This window comes from Emys orbicularis, chromosome 7 (assembly GCF_028017835.1).
Source record: "Emys orbicularis isolate rEmyOrb1 chromosome 7, rEmyOrb1.hap1, whole genome shotgun sequence".
In the NCBI taxonomy this organism is placed as follows: Eukaryota; Metazoa; Chordata; order Testudines; family Emydidae; genus Emys; species Emys orbicularis.
Genome location: NC_088689.1, coordinates 42,589,439 through 42,608,013, shown reverse-complemented (window position 1 = coordinate 42,608,013; position 18,575 = coordinate 42,589,439). Strand labels below are relative to the sequence as shown.

The 18,575-nt window shown below is 44.9% G+C and overlaps 1 protein-coding gene across 1 annotated transcript in view; it reads right to left on the bottom strand.

Moving 5' to 3' along the window:
* SGPL1 (sphingosine-1-phosphate lyase 1) overlaps positions 1–13,878 on the bottom strand; it is a 55,730-nt gene extending 41,852 nt beyond the window's left edge. Inside the window, exon 1 of the mRNA XM_065408189.1 lies at positions 13,765–13,878. Coding sequence (XP_065264261.1) covers positions 13,765–13,878 — 114 coding nt within the window. The remainder of the gene's footprint in view (positions 1–13,764) is intronic.
* Positions 13,879–18,575: the final 4,697 nt, after the last annotated feature.

Below are 18,575 nucleotides of genomic sequence, written 5' to 3'. Positions count from 1 at the left end.
TGGAGGGAGAATTTGTCCCAAATGCACCGGACACACATGGAACGTGAGGAGAGGTGGCGGCAGGAAGGCCAGCAGGCGACTCAAACGCTGCTTGGACTTCTGAGGGAGCAAACGGACACGCTCCGGCGCCTTGTTGATGTTCTGCAGGAACGGAGGCAGGAGGACAGAGCCCCGCTGCAGTCTATCAGTAACCGCCCTCCCCCGCCACCAAGTCCCATACCCCCCTCGCCCAAAGTCCAAAGAAGGAGGGGCAGCAGAGTCCGTGAAAACTCTCACTCCACCCCTGCAGACTGCTCAAGCACCAGAAGGCTGTCATTCCCCAAAATTTGAAAAGTCCTTTCCTTCCCGCCTCACCCAAGCCCCCGTCCAAGTTTCACCCCCCAGTTTCATGTGTGGTTGTTAATAAAAAATATGTTTCTGTTCATTACTGTTTCCATCATGTTCTTTTGGAGGAGAGTCTGTCTGAAGGGGGGGAAGGGGCTTGGTAATTGGACAGGACAGTCACCTTTAGCAGGGTACAGAGGCGGGGGCAGGTCCAGCAGGAGGGCACATACACAGTGCAGTGACTAGTTACCCTGGTCAGTCTGGGAGGTGGTTTTCATGTTCTGTGGGGGGGGGGTTGCTCTGTGACTTTGTGGCGGGGGAGGGCAGTTACAGATCTTACGCAGCGGTCCTTTTCCTGGATCACAGAGCCACGCAGCAGGGGATCTGTAACCCTCCTCCCCCTGCCATAAAGTCACATAGCCCCCACATACACGCAGTCCTGCTCAGGAGGGCTGGCAGGCTCCGTTGAAACAACCAGTGCACCACTGCGAATCCTGTCATTCCTGGAGTTTAGAAGCATCATTTGCATCAGTACACTACACCCGCTCCCCACCACAGTCTGCGTCCCAGGTTTAAAACATTCCCGCGAAAACAGTAATCAAGACAACGGTGTTCATTAACAAAATAAAACTGATTTTATTTTTTTGGAAGGGGGTGAAGGGGGTATGTAACTGGAGAGGATAGTCAACATTAACTGGGTAAAGAAACGGGGGCAGGTTCAGCTTCTCTGTACACAAACTGAAAAGTCACTGGTAACCGTGCTCACTCTGGAACCTAGCTTTCAAAGCCTCCCGGATGCACAGCGCGTCCCACTGGGCTCTTCTAATCGCCCGGCTGTCTGGCTGGGCGTAATCAGAAGCCAGGCTATTTGCCTCAACCTCCCACCCCGCCATAAAGGTCTCCCCCTTGCTCTCACAGAGATTGTGGAGCACACAGCAAGCTGCTATAACAATGGGGATATTGGTTTCGCTGAGATCACAGCGAGTCAGTAAGCTTCTCCATCTCCCCTTGAGACGGCCAAAAGCACACTCCACCACCATTCTGCACTTGCTCAGCCGGTAGTTGAACAGTTCTTTTTCAGTGTCCAGGGCGCCAGTATAGGGCTTCATGAGCCAGGGCATTAGCGGGTAGGTTGGGTCCCCGAGGATCACTGTAGGCATCTCCACATCCCCAAGAGTTATTTTGTGGTCCGGGAAGTAAATACCTTCCTGCAGCCGTCTAAACAGACCAGAGTTCCTGAAGACGCGAGCGTCATGAACCTTGCCCGGCCATCCGACGTTGATGTTGGTAAAACGTCCCCTGTGGTCCACCAGTGCTTGCAGCACCATTGAAAAGTAGCCCTTTCGGTTGATGTACTGGCTGGCCTGGTGCTCCGGTCCCAGGATAGGGATGTGAGTTCCATCTATAGCCCCACCGCAGTTTGGGAATCCCATCGCGGCGAAGCCATCTATAATGACCTCCACGTTTCCCAGGGTCACTACCTTTGAGAGCAGTACCTTAACGATTGCGTTGGCTATTTGCATCACAACAACCCCCACGGTAGATTTGCCCACGCCAAAGTGGTTCGCGACTGACCGGTAGCTGTCTGGCGTTGCAAGCTTCCAGAGGGCTATGGCCACTCACTTCTGGACAGTCAGGGCTGCTCGCATCCGGGTGTCATTGCGCTTCAGGGCAGGGGACAGCAACTCACAAAGTTCAAGGAAAGTCCCCTTCCGCATGCGAAAGTTTCGCAGCCACTGGGATTCATCCCAGACCTGCAGCACTATGCGGTCCCACCAGTCCGTGCTTGTTTCCCGTGCCCAGAATCACCGTTCCACAACATCCACATGACCCATTGTCACCGTGATGTCCTCGGCGCTGGGTCCCGTGCTTTCTGACAGGCCTGTGCTACTCTCAGACTTCAGGCCCTCACCGCGGTGCCGTAGCCTCCTCGCCTGGTTTATCTGCATCTGCCTCTGGTAAAGGTGGATGATAACCTGCGAGGCGTTGACAACGGCCACAACTGCAGCGATGGTCGCAGCGGGATCCATGCTCGCAGTGCTGTGGCGTCCGCGCTGTCACTGACCAGAAAAGTGCGCGAACTGATTTCCCGCCGGCGCTTTCAGGGAGGGAGGGAGGTAGTGACGGACGGATGACAACAATTACCCAAAAGCACCCTCGACACATTTTTTTTACCCAGAAGGCATTGGCGGCTCGACCCAGAATTCCAATGGGCAGCGGGGACTGCGGGAACTGTGGGATAGCTGCCCACAGTGCACCGCTTCCAATGTCGACGCTTTCCCCGTTAGTGTGGACTCACAAAGTCGAATTACTGTCCTTAGTGTGGACACACACGTTCGACTTTGCAATATCGATTCCACATATTCGATTTAAGTGAAATCGAACTACCCTCGTAGTGTAGACATACCCTAAGAAGTAATAGCTGTCTTTGGAAAGACGGGATTTTGAGTTTTAGGACACAGTTCCTGGCAATCAGGTTTATAAACAACCTACATGCTTGTTCTTCAGCCCCAATCCCCAAATTCTAGCCCTGCTTTTAATCTCCTCTGGATATCATTTTAGCAGATCCTCCCCAGGCCACCACACAAAAACCCTTTTGTTTATTGCTATAGAAAAAGTCCACTTTTGTAGCAGCAGAACACAGCCCCAAGAGAGCAGTCAGAGCCTAATATAAGGGAACATTGCAAAATTACACATTTTAAATAATTAACTACACAAAACACACAACAAGCCATAGAAATGAGCAATGCATGACATGGACAAATGACAGCTGTTTTGGGGATTAGTCCTGCTTTGAGCAGGGGGTTGGACTAGATGACCTCCTGAGGTCCCTTCCAACCCTGATATTCTATGATTCTATGGCAGCTTACTATCCCACAACACTTAGTAAATAAAACTAGAATATGAAGAAGGTGCAGGTGTGTCTGAAATAAAGAGGAACCAATCTTCAAAGAGATCAGTTTCACTGATATATATACTGGTGTGGGGGACAAAAGGGGAACAATGGATGAAAAAGATCAGTTCTCTCTGTGTTAATTGTCTAGATGGGCAAACACACTTCAGGGGGAAACGCTGTGGAAGCAAATCCCTTGGAGACAGAGGAAGATGGCAGGGGTCCCAGCCCAGTTAACTCTAACACAGGATGTATTCTCTCTGATAGGTGCTCTTGCCTTACTGACTAAGCCCACCACTAGAAGTGCTTTGGAGGCAGTAGTTTCACAAAGCATGACTTAATTATTCACACATTTAACAAGCCCCAGAAGTTTCAATGACTTCCCATTCCTGGATCTAAGAACATAAGAATGGCCATACTGGGTCAGACCAAAGGTCCACGTAGCCCATTATCCTGTTGTCTGACAGGCCAATGACAGGTGCCCCAGAGGGAATGACTAGAACAGGTAATCATCAAGTGATCCATTGCATGGCCCATTCCCAGCTTCTGGCAAACAGGCTAGGGACACCATCCCTGCCCATCCTGGCTAATAGCCATATATAGACCTATCCTCCATGAATTTATCTAGTTCTTTTTTGAACCCGGTTATAATCTTGGCCTTCACAATATCCTCTGGCAAAGAGTTCCACAGGTTGACTGTGCCTTGTGTGAAATATACAAGAATGGTAGTTTGCAAATCCTCATCAGAACGTGAAATCACTCCGTAGCAATAGGACAGGACTGCCTTTGTCCAATATGTTTTACTCTTCTAAGGCCATAGCTACACACAAAGTTGCACTGGTTTAACAAGAGTTGTGAATTTATACTCATGCAGCTTCATGGGTAGACATACTTACATTGGTTTAAACCCAGTTTATTTCTACACAAAAACTCGCACCGATTTCACTAAAACCAGATTTCCACTAAACCAGTACAACTTCTATGTCTAGACAAGATCTCGGCTGGTACAACCTCACTGCATAACCTCTTAGTGTGACCGAGAAACTAAAGACGCTACCACCTTTCAGAAGCCAGGTTAACCCCACGGTCGCCACCAGCTCCCCCCGAGAGCCTCTCTCCCTGGGGCGCGGCACAGCGCTCCGCGGGGGTGTCACACCGCCGGGCCCGTAACAGACACACGGACACTTACGACAACCGGGCGGGGCTGCCCCCGAAACCCCCTCTAAAGCCCAGGCGACAGCCCGAGCGGGCGCGGCCCCTGACCCGGCCCGGGAGAGCGGGGGCCCCGGGCCGGCTCACAGCGATCCTCGCCGCCAGCTACCGGGGGAAAGGGCCGGTGCTCACCATCTTCGCCGCCTTCCCGGCTGCTCCGCGCAGGGGCCCCTCGGAACGGTCGGGATTCGCCTCCTCCCCGGGCCCGCCCCACACTCAGCCCACCCGGGCGCTGCGGTGCGGCTCGGCGGCTGGCCCCGGCGCGCAGGCCAGGCTGAGATTGGGAGCAGCGCCACTGGCTGTGCCTGTGCTGCCGGCCCGGAAATGGCCCCATCGCCCGGCCCCCGCTGCCTTAGCGCTCAGAGAAAATGGCCCCGCCCGCCACCAGAGAGGCGGCCGCAGCGCCCCCTGCTGGGGCAGAATTGATCCGACGACACTCCGCCGCGGGGCATCCAATTGACCCCAAGCAGCAGGGCTCCCCCCACCCCGTTAGCCCCTCGCCCCAAGGCAGGGCAGAACCTACCGCTCCTCAGCCTGGCATTGCTTTGAAGGGATGGTGGGTTGGTGTCACCTCTCCCCTGCAACCAGCCCCCCAGGCCGGGTTCTCCCTGCACAAGGGCTCCTCACCTAGCACAGCAGGTCACGGGCTACCCTTTCTTCCTGCAGCCAGTGCGGAGAAGATGTGCAGGGGACTGGAGGCAACCGGGGGTTGCAGCTGGTTGGGGGGGAAAAAAAGTTCAAGTTTTTAGATGACAAACTCAGCCGACTTTCCTCAGGGGTGCTCTGCTCCAGCAGCCGGCACAGCTCCTGGGGGCTACAGGCGGCTGGCCCAGTTTAAAACAGCCCACTTAGACTAATGCACTAAAGCAGCATCAGGAAGGGCACTGGCTTGGTATAGACACGCAGGGAGCACAGGGGTTGCTTAAGGCCATTGTGTATACACCATGCCTGACATATACCATGCTTCTCTGTCCAGCTCAGGAGGGGGCCCCATTATCTGCCTCCTCCCCACCCTTCTCAACACCTCTTTTCTGTTTCCCACATTCGTGTTAGTGTCAGTATTGATTCTTCTCTTTATCCAGCCTCTTGTACAATCCTGTCAATACTTTATTTTAACCTAAATCCACCCTTTCCCTATTAGCCTCATTGCTAAAGCTCTTGTTCTAGGTCTAGATTCTCTCTCACAGCTTGATTAATGTGACCGCCTCTTCTCAAAGCTCCCTGCCTCTCACCTCTTGTTCCCTTAGTATGTCACTATAACAGTGCTGCTAACAATCATACATGCTGGAGGTGTGAGCAGTCTACACCCAAATGAAAACAAACTAGCCCTCAGTTGTGTGCAATAGAATAGTCTGACAAAAATACCCTTACCTTCACCAGGATTTTATGATGTGAGATAGCTAAAGTACCCTCTTCAGACTTTATCCACCCTCTTTCAAATATTAGCCTAGTCAATCCCCACCCAGGCTTCCACAGTTTACTTCCTTCTTTTGTGCCCAGCTCTTGAGTCTGGTAGAATATGCATGTGCGCCACACTTTTTAGCCCTTTCCTGTCTGTTTCCACATCCCTGCAGAGCTAACAGGAAGATAGACGGTTGAGATGGGGCTACCAATACTCAGACACTTGGGCCCTGAGCCTGCCATGAGCGCTGCACAAATGGACCCTGAACCCACATTAATCTGATAGCAGGATGGGGACATTGGGTGATATTTCAACACTTTAATTCTGGTCATGGATAGGCTTCAGAAGTACAGAAGGATTCCCCCCCAAAAAGGGGGGGGGGGACACATTTAGGAGGGGGGTGGAATGATGAAGTTCTTATGTGACCTGAACTGATTTGTCTTTTCAGCCCTACTTTATTTTATTGCTGTTACTAAATCGTTGAAAGGAAACTACACCACCAGACATGTTCCTTCACTTTCTAGTTAAATACATGTAGCTGGGACTACTGTTAGGAGACAGTGGTATCCCAGCTGCAACAAGGTGCTGGATGGATTTAACTATCAAACTCTTGTCATGCACTTGCCCTATGATATCTGGGACACTTCCAGAGGGTCTCCAGGGTTTAGGCTCCTCGCTACCACCTGCCCTTAAGGGGAGGAAGCCTTGTCTATACCAGTGGGGTGTCAGCTCCCCAACTTCACCGGCCACCGGCACCACAAGCACTCCTGAATAGGCCTACGGAGGCCCTGCCATCTCTCTACAGGTTAACAATAAGCACACTCCAAACCCCACGACCTGAGCATCTCCCTGGAATGTCCAGACCCTATTCCACTGGACACTTACAGTATTTAAAGATCTACTACTTCCAAAGACACAGCACACCCCAGCTTACAAATTCCAACTCAGATCACCATTGTACTTACCACACAGCACTTAGACATGTTTATAGTGAAATCAAAAATAGGTTTCTTTAACAAAGCATAGGGATTCAAAGTAATAGTAAGTAAATGTATTGGAAACAAATGGTTACATGTAAAATAAAATCATAATTAAGTCTAGGCTCAGAATGCATGTTAACAAGATACTCTCATGACTAATAAAGTTTTTCCTCACAAGCACTTTACAGCCAGGCTGGCTGTGACCCCGCTTTTATGAGACGCAACATGCTGTCATTTTGCCTCCTCGGTGAAGGATCCTGTGTTTCTTTGCATTCCCTGATACACCAGACCACCAGGGGTCAGCAACCTTTCAGAAGTGGTTGCCGAGTCTATGTTTATTCACTCTAATTTAAGGTTTCAAGTGCCAGTAATACATTTTAACATTTTTAGAAGGTCTCTTTCTATAAGTCTATAATATATAACTAACCTATTGTTGTATGTAAAGTAAATAAGGTTTTAAAAATGTTTAAGATGCTTCATTTAAAATTAAATTAAAATGCAGAGCCCCCCGGACTGGTGGCCAGGACCCAGGCAGTGTGAGTGCCACTGAAAATCAGCTCACATGCCGCCTTTGGCACACGTGCCATAGGTTGCCTACCCCTGCACTAGACTAATCCTTTAATTTTAGTCATAAAGAGGACGCTCCCCTGATGATTGTGTTTTCCTGTCAATTTTCTCTTGTGGATTTTGCAATCTTTCAACTGGTATCTGGGCCAATATGCAAATAGGCATCCTTGTGAGGCAGACAATACACAATACTCTCAGGGCCAGGCACAGAGGTAAGGATCTGTTGCCTCCTGTCTAAAAGGAACATGTCCAAGGTATGTCAGTTCCTGGTGATCTGCCTTAACCTCCAGACCTTAAGAATGTAATTTTTAGTTTAGATATATAATTCCTTAAATATTACCCAAACATACATTTCACTATGATTATGACAACCAGTGAACTATTATGCCTATATCTGACCCAGAGGATCCCTCTAAAATCCTGCATTCCCCGTGCCCTCTGCCAGTTGGTACCAACAGGTTACTGGGTCACAATACCCCTCTCCCTTTTTAGAATACTGTTATAAGAAGAAAGGTTTAGAAGAAAGATTTTGAAACTGGAAATTTCAGTAACACAATCTCAAAAGAATGGTAGAAAGATCAAGTATGTAGGACTTCAGTTTGCTGAAGAATATCATGAAGGTGACATCAAGATCCCATATCAGAGGTAACCTGCTCACTCCAATGAGAAATAAATCTGGCAAGATAGGAGAAAAAAAGGAAAGAGAAGTGGCAAGCAGTAAGATGTGTAGTTGATAGGATACGAGAACGAATGGATATAAACTGGCCGTGGGGAAGTTTAGGCTTGAAATTAGACGAAGGTTTCTAACCGTCAGAGGGGTAAAATTTTGGAACAGCCTTCCGAGGGAAACGGTGGGGGCGAAGGACCTCTCTGGCTTCAAGATTAGGCTTGATAAGTTTATGGAGGGAATGGTTTGATGGGATAATGTGATTTTAGTCAATTAGGCATTAACGGGCCATCGCGGGTAAAATGAGGGTCCGGCTGTAGAATCTTGCCTGTATGCTCGGGGTTCTGCTGATCGCCATATTTGGGGTCGGGAAGGAATTTTCCTCCAGGGTAGATTGGCAGAGGCCCTGGAGGTTTTTCGCCTTCCTCCGCAGCATAGGGCAGGGGTCGCAGGCTGGAAGATTCTGTTGTGGGTGAGTCAGCTTTTGTGGCCTGCATCATGCGGGAGGTCAGACTAGATGACCATATTGGTCCCTTCTGACCTTAAAGTCTATGAGTCTATGAGTCTTGTTCAATCTATAAGGATGGATTTAAAAAAAAAAAAATAAGACGACTGTATAGTGAAAAGGGTACTAGACTGGGAATCGGGAGACCCCAGTTCTATTCCTGGCTCTGCCACTGACCTTGGGCAAATCACTTTATTTCTCTGTGTCTGATTCTCCACCACCTTTTAGATGTCTAATCTCTATAGATTGTAAGCTCTTTGGGGCAAGGGTTGTCTCTTATTCTGTGTTTATATAGTGTCTATCATGATGGGGCCCTAATTTTAGCTGGCATCTCTGGCCATTACTGTGATATATAATAAATAGTAATTACTGAGGGCAACATCAGGTCTCACAACAAAGCTATTGGAATTACATCAGTCAAACATCAAATGGTTCAGTCTACAATTAGAAACAAATGTTGGTTAAAGTCAAATTTAGGATAATTCAAAAACAAAAAACAGTACTGTAGAAAGTTAATGTTGTTAACCTAAACATAATACCAACTCATTAAAAAATGGGAATCAACAAGACATCAGTAAACAAAATCCAAGCCTAATTCTCAAAACATAATGCATACTCCTCAACCCCGTGTTCCCAGTGCTAAACAGCTCCACAATCTGACTACAAACAGGAATTGCAACCTTTACTTCAACTAATGATAGCCTGTAGGAGATGCGAGGAGGAATGTGTTGGCTTTTTAAAATACATTATGAGTGTGTCATATGTTACACCAACCCCATTTCCTTTTAATTTACTCCATATTGATTGACTAATATTACAGTGTATGTGGCTCTGGGCGTGATCCAGCCCAGCTACAGCCACTGTGAGCCACTCTGGTAGCACAAAGAATCTGTAAAGTCAGCCGATCTGGACCTCCAAGAATGCCCTGTGTTGGCTAAATCCCTTGCACTAATATTTAAATGAGAAGTCAAGAGTATGTAATTACATCCTTCAGAACTAGGATCATGCAAAAACCCTGGCACAGATGCAGTTAAATAGTTCATACACCCACTTTACAATTGGCACCACACACAATTATTTTATTTGACTACCACAAGAAAACATTTTAAGTTTAACCTGAGCCAATATTAAAATATATTGCCTTGTAGTGTTGTCTCAGGTGAGGCCTACAGATACTCTGAACCTCTTTGACCCATTTTCCTGAGAGAATCAAAGGCCCAGTGACTAGATCTCACACAAACATATACCCTTTATAACATTTTCACTTATCCAATCAAGGAACAAAAACAATATCATGTGAACAAAGTGCTAATGAACACCTCGGGCAGACAATGTTTGTAAACAATTCATAGGCTGAAATTTATTCACAAAAATCTGCAATATAATTTATATAGTTATTTGAATAATTTCAAGTACTAGATTAAATTTAAAGTGACAAATTCAGGAAAGATAAAGGAACATAATTAATTTGAATGAATTGTGCACTGCAAATGGTTTCTACAGATCTAGAATAGAATGTTCACAATATGAAGTCAATCCAACTAACCTAACTCAAAACACTGCAATTCTCCTATTATTTATAGTAACTCCCCACTTAACGTCCTCTCTCTTAAGGTTGTTTCGATCTTACGTCCCTGCTCAGTTACAGAACATGCTCCATTTAAAGTTGTGCAATGCTTCGCTATAACGTTGTTTGGCTGCCTGCTTAGTCCACAGCTGGCAGCCCCCCCATCAGCTCCCCTACACACACACCCCAGCACCTCCCACCCGCCAGCAGACCCCGCGGATCAGCACCTTCCCCCTCCTCCCCCGCAGCAATCAGCTGGCTTGTGGCGTTCAGGAGGGAGGGGGGAGGAGCAAGGATTCGGCGGGTTAAGCGTGGGGGCTTGGGAGAAGGGGGGGCGTGGGCGGGCCAAGGGTTGAGCGCCCCGCTCCTGGTGCTTGCAGAGTAGGGGAAGCTGCCGCTGCGCAATGTGCTTCTCCTAGTCTACAGCACCTTCAGCCTCCTTGCCTGCCTCATTGTCTCCAGTGCCAGTGGGCTGTGCCTGTGTGGGGTAAGGCGGGGGCACCTCCCAACTATATTACTGTACTGTATGGCAAAAAAAAAAAAAAAATTCCCTGGAACCTAACCCCCCATTTACATTCATTCTTATGGAGAAATTGGATTTGCTTAACATCGTTTCACTTAAAGTCGCATTTTTCAGGAACATAACTACAACGATAAGTGAGGAGTTACTGTAGTTTATTTGTTTTGTCAGTGTGATTATGCAATCTTGGTGAAGACAGGAGGTAGGAGTAATTGATTATAAGAGCAAGATACACTGGTGCTCTTCTCCTCATTCCCTCCTCCACCCTATGATTCAGATCCTGTGTTGTTATCCTCACAGACTGCCACACTACATGGAACCACGTTGAGGTCAATGGGTCTCTGTGCTGATGAGTGCTCTGTCCACAGGCAACCAGTTGCAGGACTACGGCTTAATTCTTTACACAATTGTTATGCATTCAGATTAAGCAAATATAGGTCCTCCTGATCCTGCAGACACTTATGCTTGTGCCTAAGTTATGTAATGCAAAGTCAAAGGGACTACTTGCAGCACATAAAGTTAAGTAAATGTGAGAGTCTTTGCATGAGCATGGCCATAGATTAGATAGGACTCATTCTAATTGGACTTCATGAAAAGCTATGGCTGATTAACACAACAATGCAAATAACACTCAGTCTGTTTTAACTACAATCTTCCAACTGATTGGTGTTTGATTTATAACTAAAAACAAACAGACCATTATAGCTATTTTCTGTATTAGCACAGTTTGAATTCCACTTATTTCAGCAACCATATTTGGGGGGTGATTAAAACAGCAATAAATGTGGCTTTTTAAAAGGTTGAGGCTTTCAAGTTAGGTTTTTCCTCCTTAAGTTGTGCCACTGTTCTGGACTCACGAGTTGCTCAAAGTGCTGAAATGAGATTCATCCAAAAATGGATTAAAAACCAATACAACATTCAAATATTTATATTTAAAGTCCCCAGACATTAAAAGGTCATAATAAATTTTAATATTTCCTCAGAATTTAAGACCTGAATTGGTTTAAAGATTATAGTCATGTACCAGGAAAAGACAAAATAGTTGTAAGTTTAATTCCTGATTTAAAAAAATAGCTAAAAAAAAAAAATCTCTGCTCAGTTTCCTAGAGCCACATGCATCTCCTCTCGAAGAAGTTTTCTGCCTTTGGTTTCCAATAGATCACAATCTGACAAGTGCAAAAACACAACAGAAGCAAAACACTGACAACGCATTTTAAAATACACACACAGTAAACATTTGCAAAATGATTAAGTGTGGAGATGAAAGTAAAAAGGATTCAACACCTTAAGCTATCCAGGGGGCTCAGCAACAAGCGTCATTTAATGACATGTCAGCCCTTGATGAGCCATGTAAATTGCAGTAGATAGATGATGGAGAAAGTGAATTGGGTTTAGATTTACTCGTCTCTTTGCCATTGTCTCTTTTTCCACTATATGGCTATGCAATTGATGAGATTATTACCACTGTCAAAATTCATGAGTCAGGCCCTCAAAAAAACATGAAGTTTTGTTTTTCAAATAATAGAGTTGGGGATATTTTGTATTTACCTTCTGATTTCGGAGCCTTTAGATTGTACTCACTTCACGTTTTCAACTTTTTTCTGCTGATAAAAGCACATCCTCTTCTTGATGGTATTGGAGACATTAACCTCACTGACATGAAAGCACAGGATTCTGGAGACAAACACTGTGATTAGAAACGTACACTTAGATTGTTGCAAAAATTGTATTGTGGTTCTGAATTTATAATGCTGCCACATTTGTCACTCTCACCTTTTAAAATGCAGCACTGTAACTTTTCCCAGTGATTTCTTCAGAGCTTTGTATCAATAAGAAGCTTTCCCACAATCTCTCAGGACAGAATGGAAACATATATAGATTGTAAACTCTCCAGGTCAGGAACTCTTTATTATGTGTGTTCAGTATATAAAACAATGGGGCCCTGATCCCCCAACCAGGTCCTCTAGGCACTACCATAATTAATAACACAGACAAATTATCTTCTCAGCTCCCAGCCTGAGTAACCAGGCCATGAACTGAGAAGGTCATAGATCACTGAGCAACAGCGGAGCCACTCTGTTCTACAGGTGGAACTGCCCATGGATTTTCATTGTCATGGCTCCACCTACACTGCCCCCCAAAAAGACTTCTTGTACACATTGGGTTGCAAAGATCCCCTGCAAATCTCTGGCTTCTCTGTGTTTGCTCCCCCATGTTCTGGGCACTCGCCCACAATGAAACCACACTGGTCCTGCTGTGATCAGGGTTCTTTGCATCTATGGGAGGTGTAAAGAAAGATCTGACCCTTAGTCAGTTTTTGAAATTTATGTCCAGCTTATCCATACAGTATTACCTTTTATATATTCAAGGCATCAACTGAGGGGGGAAAGGGAGGGGTTCTTAAATAGGTGGATGGGGGTGGACCCTTGGTCGTTTGTTCTAACACCATAAAGCTCAGAACCTTGTTAATTATGAAGCCCTGACAGCTGGGCTCAGATTGTTATAGAATATTGATTGAGAGACTTCTGCCACTGCCATTTATTAAAAATAGTCATCAGTATCAGAATCTCCACTCCACCCCCATGGTTTCTTCAATACTTCTTATCAAAACATTTTTTCTAAAAACTCTCCTGATCACACAATAAAAAGAAAAATTATTAACCCTGGCACTGCAGACTAATTCCAGCCATGATCAGTCATAGTGATAAATTGTCCAGAGAGAAGAAGCCACAAGTGAGCTTTTGGCAGTAATACGTTAAGCTGATTTTTACAGTGAAAGAGCATCTTACCCAGGTTCCAGGTCATGTGGCTGACATGGCACAGCTGATTTCCACAGCTGTAATTGCCTGTGTGCAGAAATATGTCAGGTCAGAGGTGTTTGGGTTGGTCTCTTGCACCTCTATTATTCATTCTTACAAGTTAACTGAGTGGCCATCCTGTATAGACACCCCCAGCTATAAGTGGCATTTCATTGTGATGAGTATCCAATTCTCATACCCTTCCTGATCTGATGCAATTTGGCATAATTCCACAAATTTCCCTGTTCTGAGAAGAGTAAATGCAACAATAGCCTAGGTCAGTTATGTCAACAAATCAGCAGAACCTAAGGACAGCAATCTGCCCTCACCTGCTGGAGGCAGTATTTGGTGCAGGGAGGCTTCATCAGCTGACTAGAAGGAATTATGTGATTGGCTGAGAGGATCATATAATTGGCTAAAATTGGTTTAGAGGCGCTCGCCATCTGTCTTTTACAGAAATACCAACTAGGAGTTTTATTCCAAAAGTAAGTGGTGGGTCAGGTAGTTTAGATCTCTTTACTCTAGCACAGGAAAATCATTGTCTTGTTTAGAAAGCAAATGAAATTGGATGTGATTCGGTCCTATTATGTCAGTAGCCGACTAGCTGTTTAGTTTTGTCCACAGAATCTACCTCTAACGTACAAAATGCATTCCAACTGCAGGCAAGAGTCATGAGTGTTCACATCTCTAATATTGTGATGTCAGCGATCTGTGGCTTTTTGGGAACAGATTCTCAAATGATCCTGCTTGACTCTCCAAAACACTTGGTTAAACTGGAAAATGTGGTTTCTGATGAGCCTGCCTGCACTAGTAGTAGATACTCAAACCATCATTGCTTCTATCTGTTTGTCTAAGCATGATGGAATGTCTCTAATGTTACACTCAGTGCAACAGTAGGTCAGATTCCAAAGTACAACACTAGGTCTGGCCTAGTTTGGCAATGCCCTGTCACATGAGTGACAAACGAAAAACCTGCCCTCTTCTTCACTCATGGGCTGGGAACACTACAGAGGCAGTACACATTCCTATAAGGTATGGATTGGGTCTTTGCAGCCACATCATCTTCCCTTCTCATCCTCTGCTAGGAGTGATAGTGGTGGGTGTCAGAGGCAATTTTTGTAAATCAAGGGTTCTGATCAGTTAAAGACAGTAATGATTTTATTGTTTAGTCATATTAACGCCAAATTAATTTAGCTTGAAGGCCACATTCCTACTGCAGATTATGGAACTTCATTTTTAACACCTGGTTATACAAGTGTATGAAACTTCTGCTATAGCTCCCACTGATGTAACTCAAGGACAGCTAAACTCAACTTATTGAGCTCTCTCAGAGGAACATGACATGCCCAACTCTTCTAATTGAGTTAACCTGCAAAAGAGAGGTTTGTAACAGAAATGCTGATAGACACTTAACTCTAGTGGTACTACCAAATTTTAGAATAAGGTGTTTTAAAAAGGAATATGAACAATGAGGACCAAACAATATGTCATGTTTAAGTCATCCCTTATTCCATCCTCACACTCAAGCAAAATTGGTAGCTTTATTTTGCTTCATTCTTGTCAAAGATGGGTGATCACTCAAAGGAACTAGCGCCAAGTGGGATGAGTAACTCTTTTCCTCCCTTGGAAGCCAGATTTTCTAAACTGCCTTTCTAGAGCGTCAAGTCACTTTTAGGAATAAATCTGAGAGCTGAAGTCCCATGACAGGATTTGGCATCGTACCAAATCCTAACACAGCAGTATTGCACTAAGAGGGTAGCACAGTTTGAAGTGTCATTCTTCACTCAAAGACACTAAATGATGGGATTCTGCCATTACTTCAGGGGCTGTAAGCAACCTACACGGGACCTGGAGAGACCTTTCCCCAACATCAGCCATAGGTGGGCGAGGCTGCTGTAGGTGGACCTATGCTGGCCCTTCCCCCTGCAAACCCAGTGGTCCACTTGTGGGGCAAATGAAAGTCAAAGATCCTATGGCCTACTCAAGAGTAAGGGAAAATGGGTTTTAACAGCCAACAATATTTTTAGCTATTACTTTGTGCATAGCAAATAGTATCCTGGCTTACAGTCACTACACTACCACTATTTCATTGCTTAGCTAATTATACACATGGTGTTAATATATACACTTTAATAGTGTATTTTCAGGAAGCAAGGGGAAACTGTTCAGTATGGAAGTGCTACTTCTCTAGAGCTGAGCTGGCCTGGCAGCAGACAGTTCCAAATTTAAAGTGACAAGAGGAAAAAGAACCATAGATCCCTGCTAATTTGTCCAGCTTTATGTGCAAGACTCATTTTTTCCATAAAAGCTCCATTTCCAGTGAAAGCATTTTGCAGCATACAGCATCATTGGAGCTAACATGGAAAGCTATATTTCAGAATACCAACAGTAAGAGGCAGCATAGCAATCACTATTCTATTACATAATAAAATATACTGTGACAAAACAATCCAGCATTTTCTAGACATACCTGGTGTGTGTGGAATATTCTATGCAGAATGCATGTTTTCATTGCAGCTCAGCACAGCCTTAACAGAAGAGTGAGGAGAATGTTCGCAGTTTTCACTCTGACAGGTAGTGGTCTTTGCAGTTTTTTAGGGTTACGTGCTGCTAGGTGGATGGCCAGTGAGGATTGCTGAGATTGAACTTTTTGTTAAGTTGTTGGGTTTTGTTGTAGTTAAGAAAAACCTTAAGAGACTTAGAACTATCAGCTGATACACTTAGAAGTATGTAGTTATAGACCAGCTATTAGGGTTACCCTCATCTTCCTGTGTAGTAACCACACTTTTTACACCTAGTTTAAGGCCCTGATCCTGCAATGAACTCTGCATGGCGACAAGCCCCACTGGAGCCAATGGGGCCAACGGGGGTCCATCTTCACAGAGCCCCTCTGCAGTATCAGTTCCTTAGACTGCAAGCTCTCTGGGGCAGGAAGCACACCTCTCTATACAACTGTATGGAGGCCACAATCCCAACGGAGACTTCTGGGTGCTAATAAAGCAGTGTGCACTCACCAGCCAGGGATGGAAAAATAAAGTCCCAACTCCAAATCTCTCCACATCACTTTCTTCTGGGTTTCCTTTATTTCCCAAAGCCCAAACTAAAAACCAGAATAAATCAACTCCAATTACTAGGTAATAACCAGCCAAGGTCTTGCCACCTGGGAAAAGAGACAACACACCCTTTCCCTATTGCAGTCGTTCTCAACCTTTCCAGACTACTTTACCCCTTTCAGAAGTCTGATTTGTCTTGCATCCCCCCAAGTTTCACCTCACTTAAAAACTACTTGGTTACAAAAATCAGACATAAAAATACAAAAGAGGGTCACAGCACACTATTACTGACTTTCTCATTTTTACCATATAATTATAAAATAAACAATTGGAATATCAATATTGTACTTACATTTCAGTGTGATACTTGAGCCTGTTTTTCACTTGTGAGCCTTGTGTGAAGCCTGAGCCTCAGGCAGTGGGGCTAAAGCATGTAACTTAGCTTCACGGGGCCCCCTGTGGTGTGGAACCCCAGGCCATTTACCTGCTTGGCACCTCCTAATGCCAGCCCTGCACGTGTGACTCCCCATAACCTGTCCTGTGACCCCTTTGAGGGCTGCAACCCCCAGGTTAAGAAACACTGACCTAGATGAGTTGAGTACCCCCTGGAAGACCTCTGAGTACCCCAGTGGTATATGTACCCCTGGTTGAGAGTCACTGCCCTATGGTAACTTCCCCTACCCTACCTTCCCTTTTCCTTTTATAACTCTGCCCAGATCAACCATCTGATAGGCAGGAACCTGGTAACTCCTTACATGCCAGAGAGCCTTTACACCTTGTCACAATGCTAATGGAGTAGAAAAACAGGCTCATCCCTATTGTATTTTGAAATTGGAACAATATTTCATAAATACTTAAAAATAATCATCGTTTGTGCCTTACATTTACTTTAGCAGCTCTTATGTCTTAGTGCTTAGAGATGAAATGGCATGTAGTGATGATTAAATACACACTTCACATATTTGAGGGCTTTATCACCAAATATTAGTTATTTTTTCAAAAAATGCACAAATTCTGAGCCACAAAATTGGTTGACTATAGCCTGCAAATAATACTGGCCCCATTTCCCAATATAGCAGATATAACTCATGCACAGAAGATGACGATAATGCTTCTTAGATGAGAATTAATGTAATTGGATATCATTTCCAGCTAAATTGTAGGTGATCACTAAGGAAGAACACGTTCTTAATATATGATTAATTGCTGTTGCTGGTGTAGCTACAGGAAAGAGATCTGACAGGGAATAGTCTCAATAGTTCAGATGAGGATTTGTAAAACTCTATAGCTCCTGAATTAAATGAATGTTTATGCTCAAGCTACTTTTAAGTGGAGACACTTATGGCAACAAGCATGTTTATGTTGATTACTTTTAATCTTGCACCTGTAAACGGTTGTTTTGATGTTCTTTAAATTACCAAAGGTATTTAAAGGATTCTGCCTAACATCTTTTATGTGAATCTTATCAACTTGTTTAATTGTGAAAATATACATAAAATGCAGTGGGAGTTGGACTGGTGACTCATGCCTCTCATAATCCTTCAGAATATAGGGGAGCAAGAATTTTTGTAACTGCATTTGAAGCTTTTCAAATTTAATTTTCACTGTAAAACAGACCTTTCAGTGGCACAGCTATACCGTTGCAGTTGCAAAAGTGCTAGTGTAGACATAGCCTTAAAATAGCTGCAGGAACTCCCTCTTTTACTCCAAGAGGAAACATGGCACATTATCCTTCATACAAAGGGATAAATACTTCTACCTAAAACACTCTTACCTCCTGAACTTGGATGTTTAGATAAAACTGTGACCCACATCCAAATCTCCCCAGTTTTGCCCATCTCTCAGAAATCACCTGGAGCATGTTGCTATTGGAGTGGAAACTCTTACTTCAAAGTATTCGATTCTTTTTTACCCCCAGCTACCCTTCAGCCAATGAGAAGTTCAGTCACTAGACATCAGCTGTCAGAGGCTGATGAACCTTTGTGTAAAACACAAGGAACTCAAAGCTTAAAATGATCCCCTGGAGGCTTGAAGATGGCAATATTTACCAGAGATAGCAGAGAAGAGTTTTATTAGGAAGCTGAAAA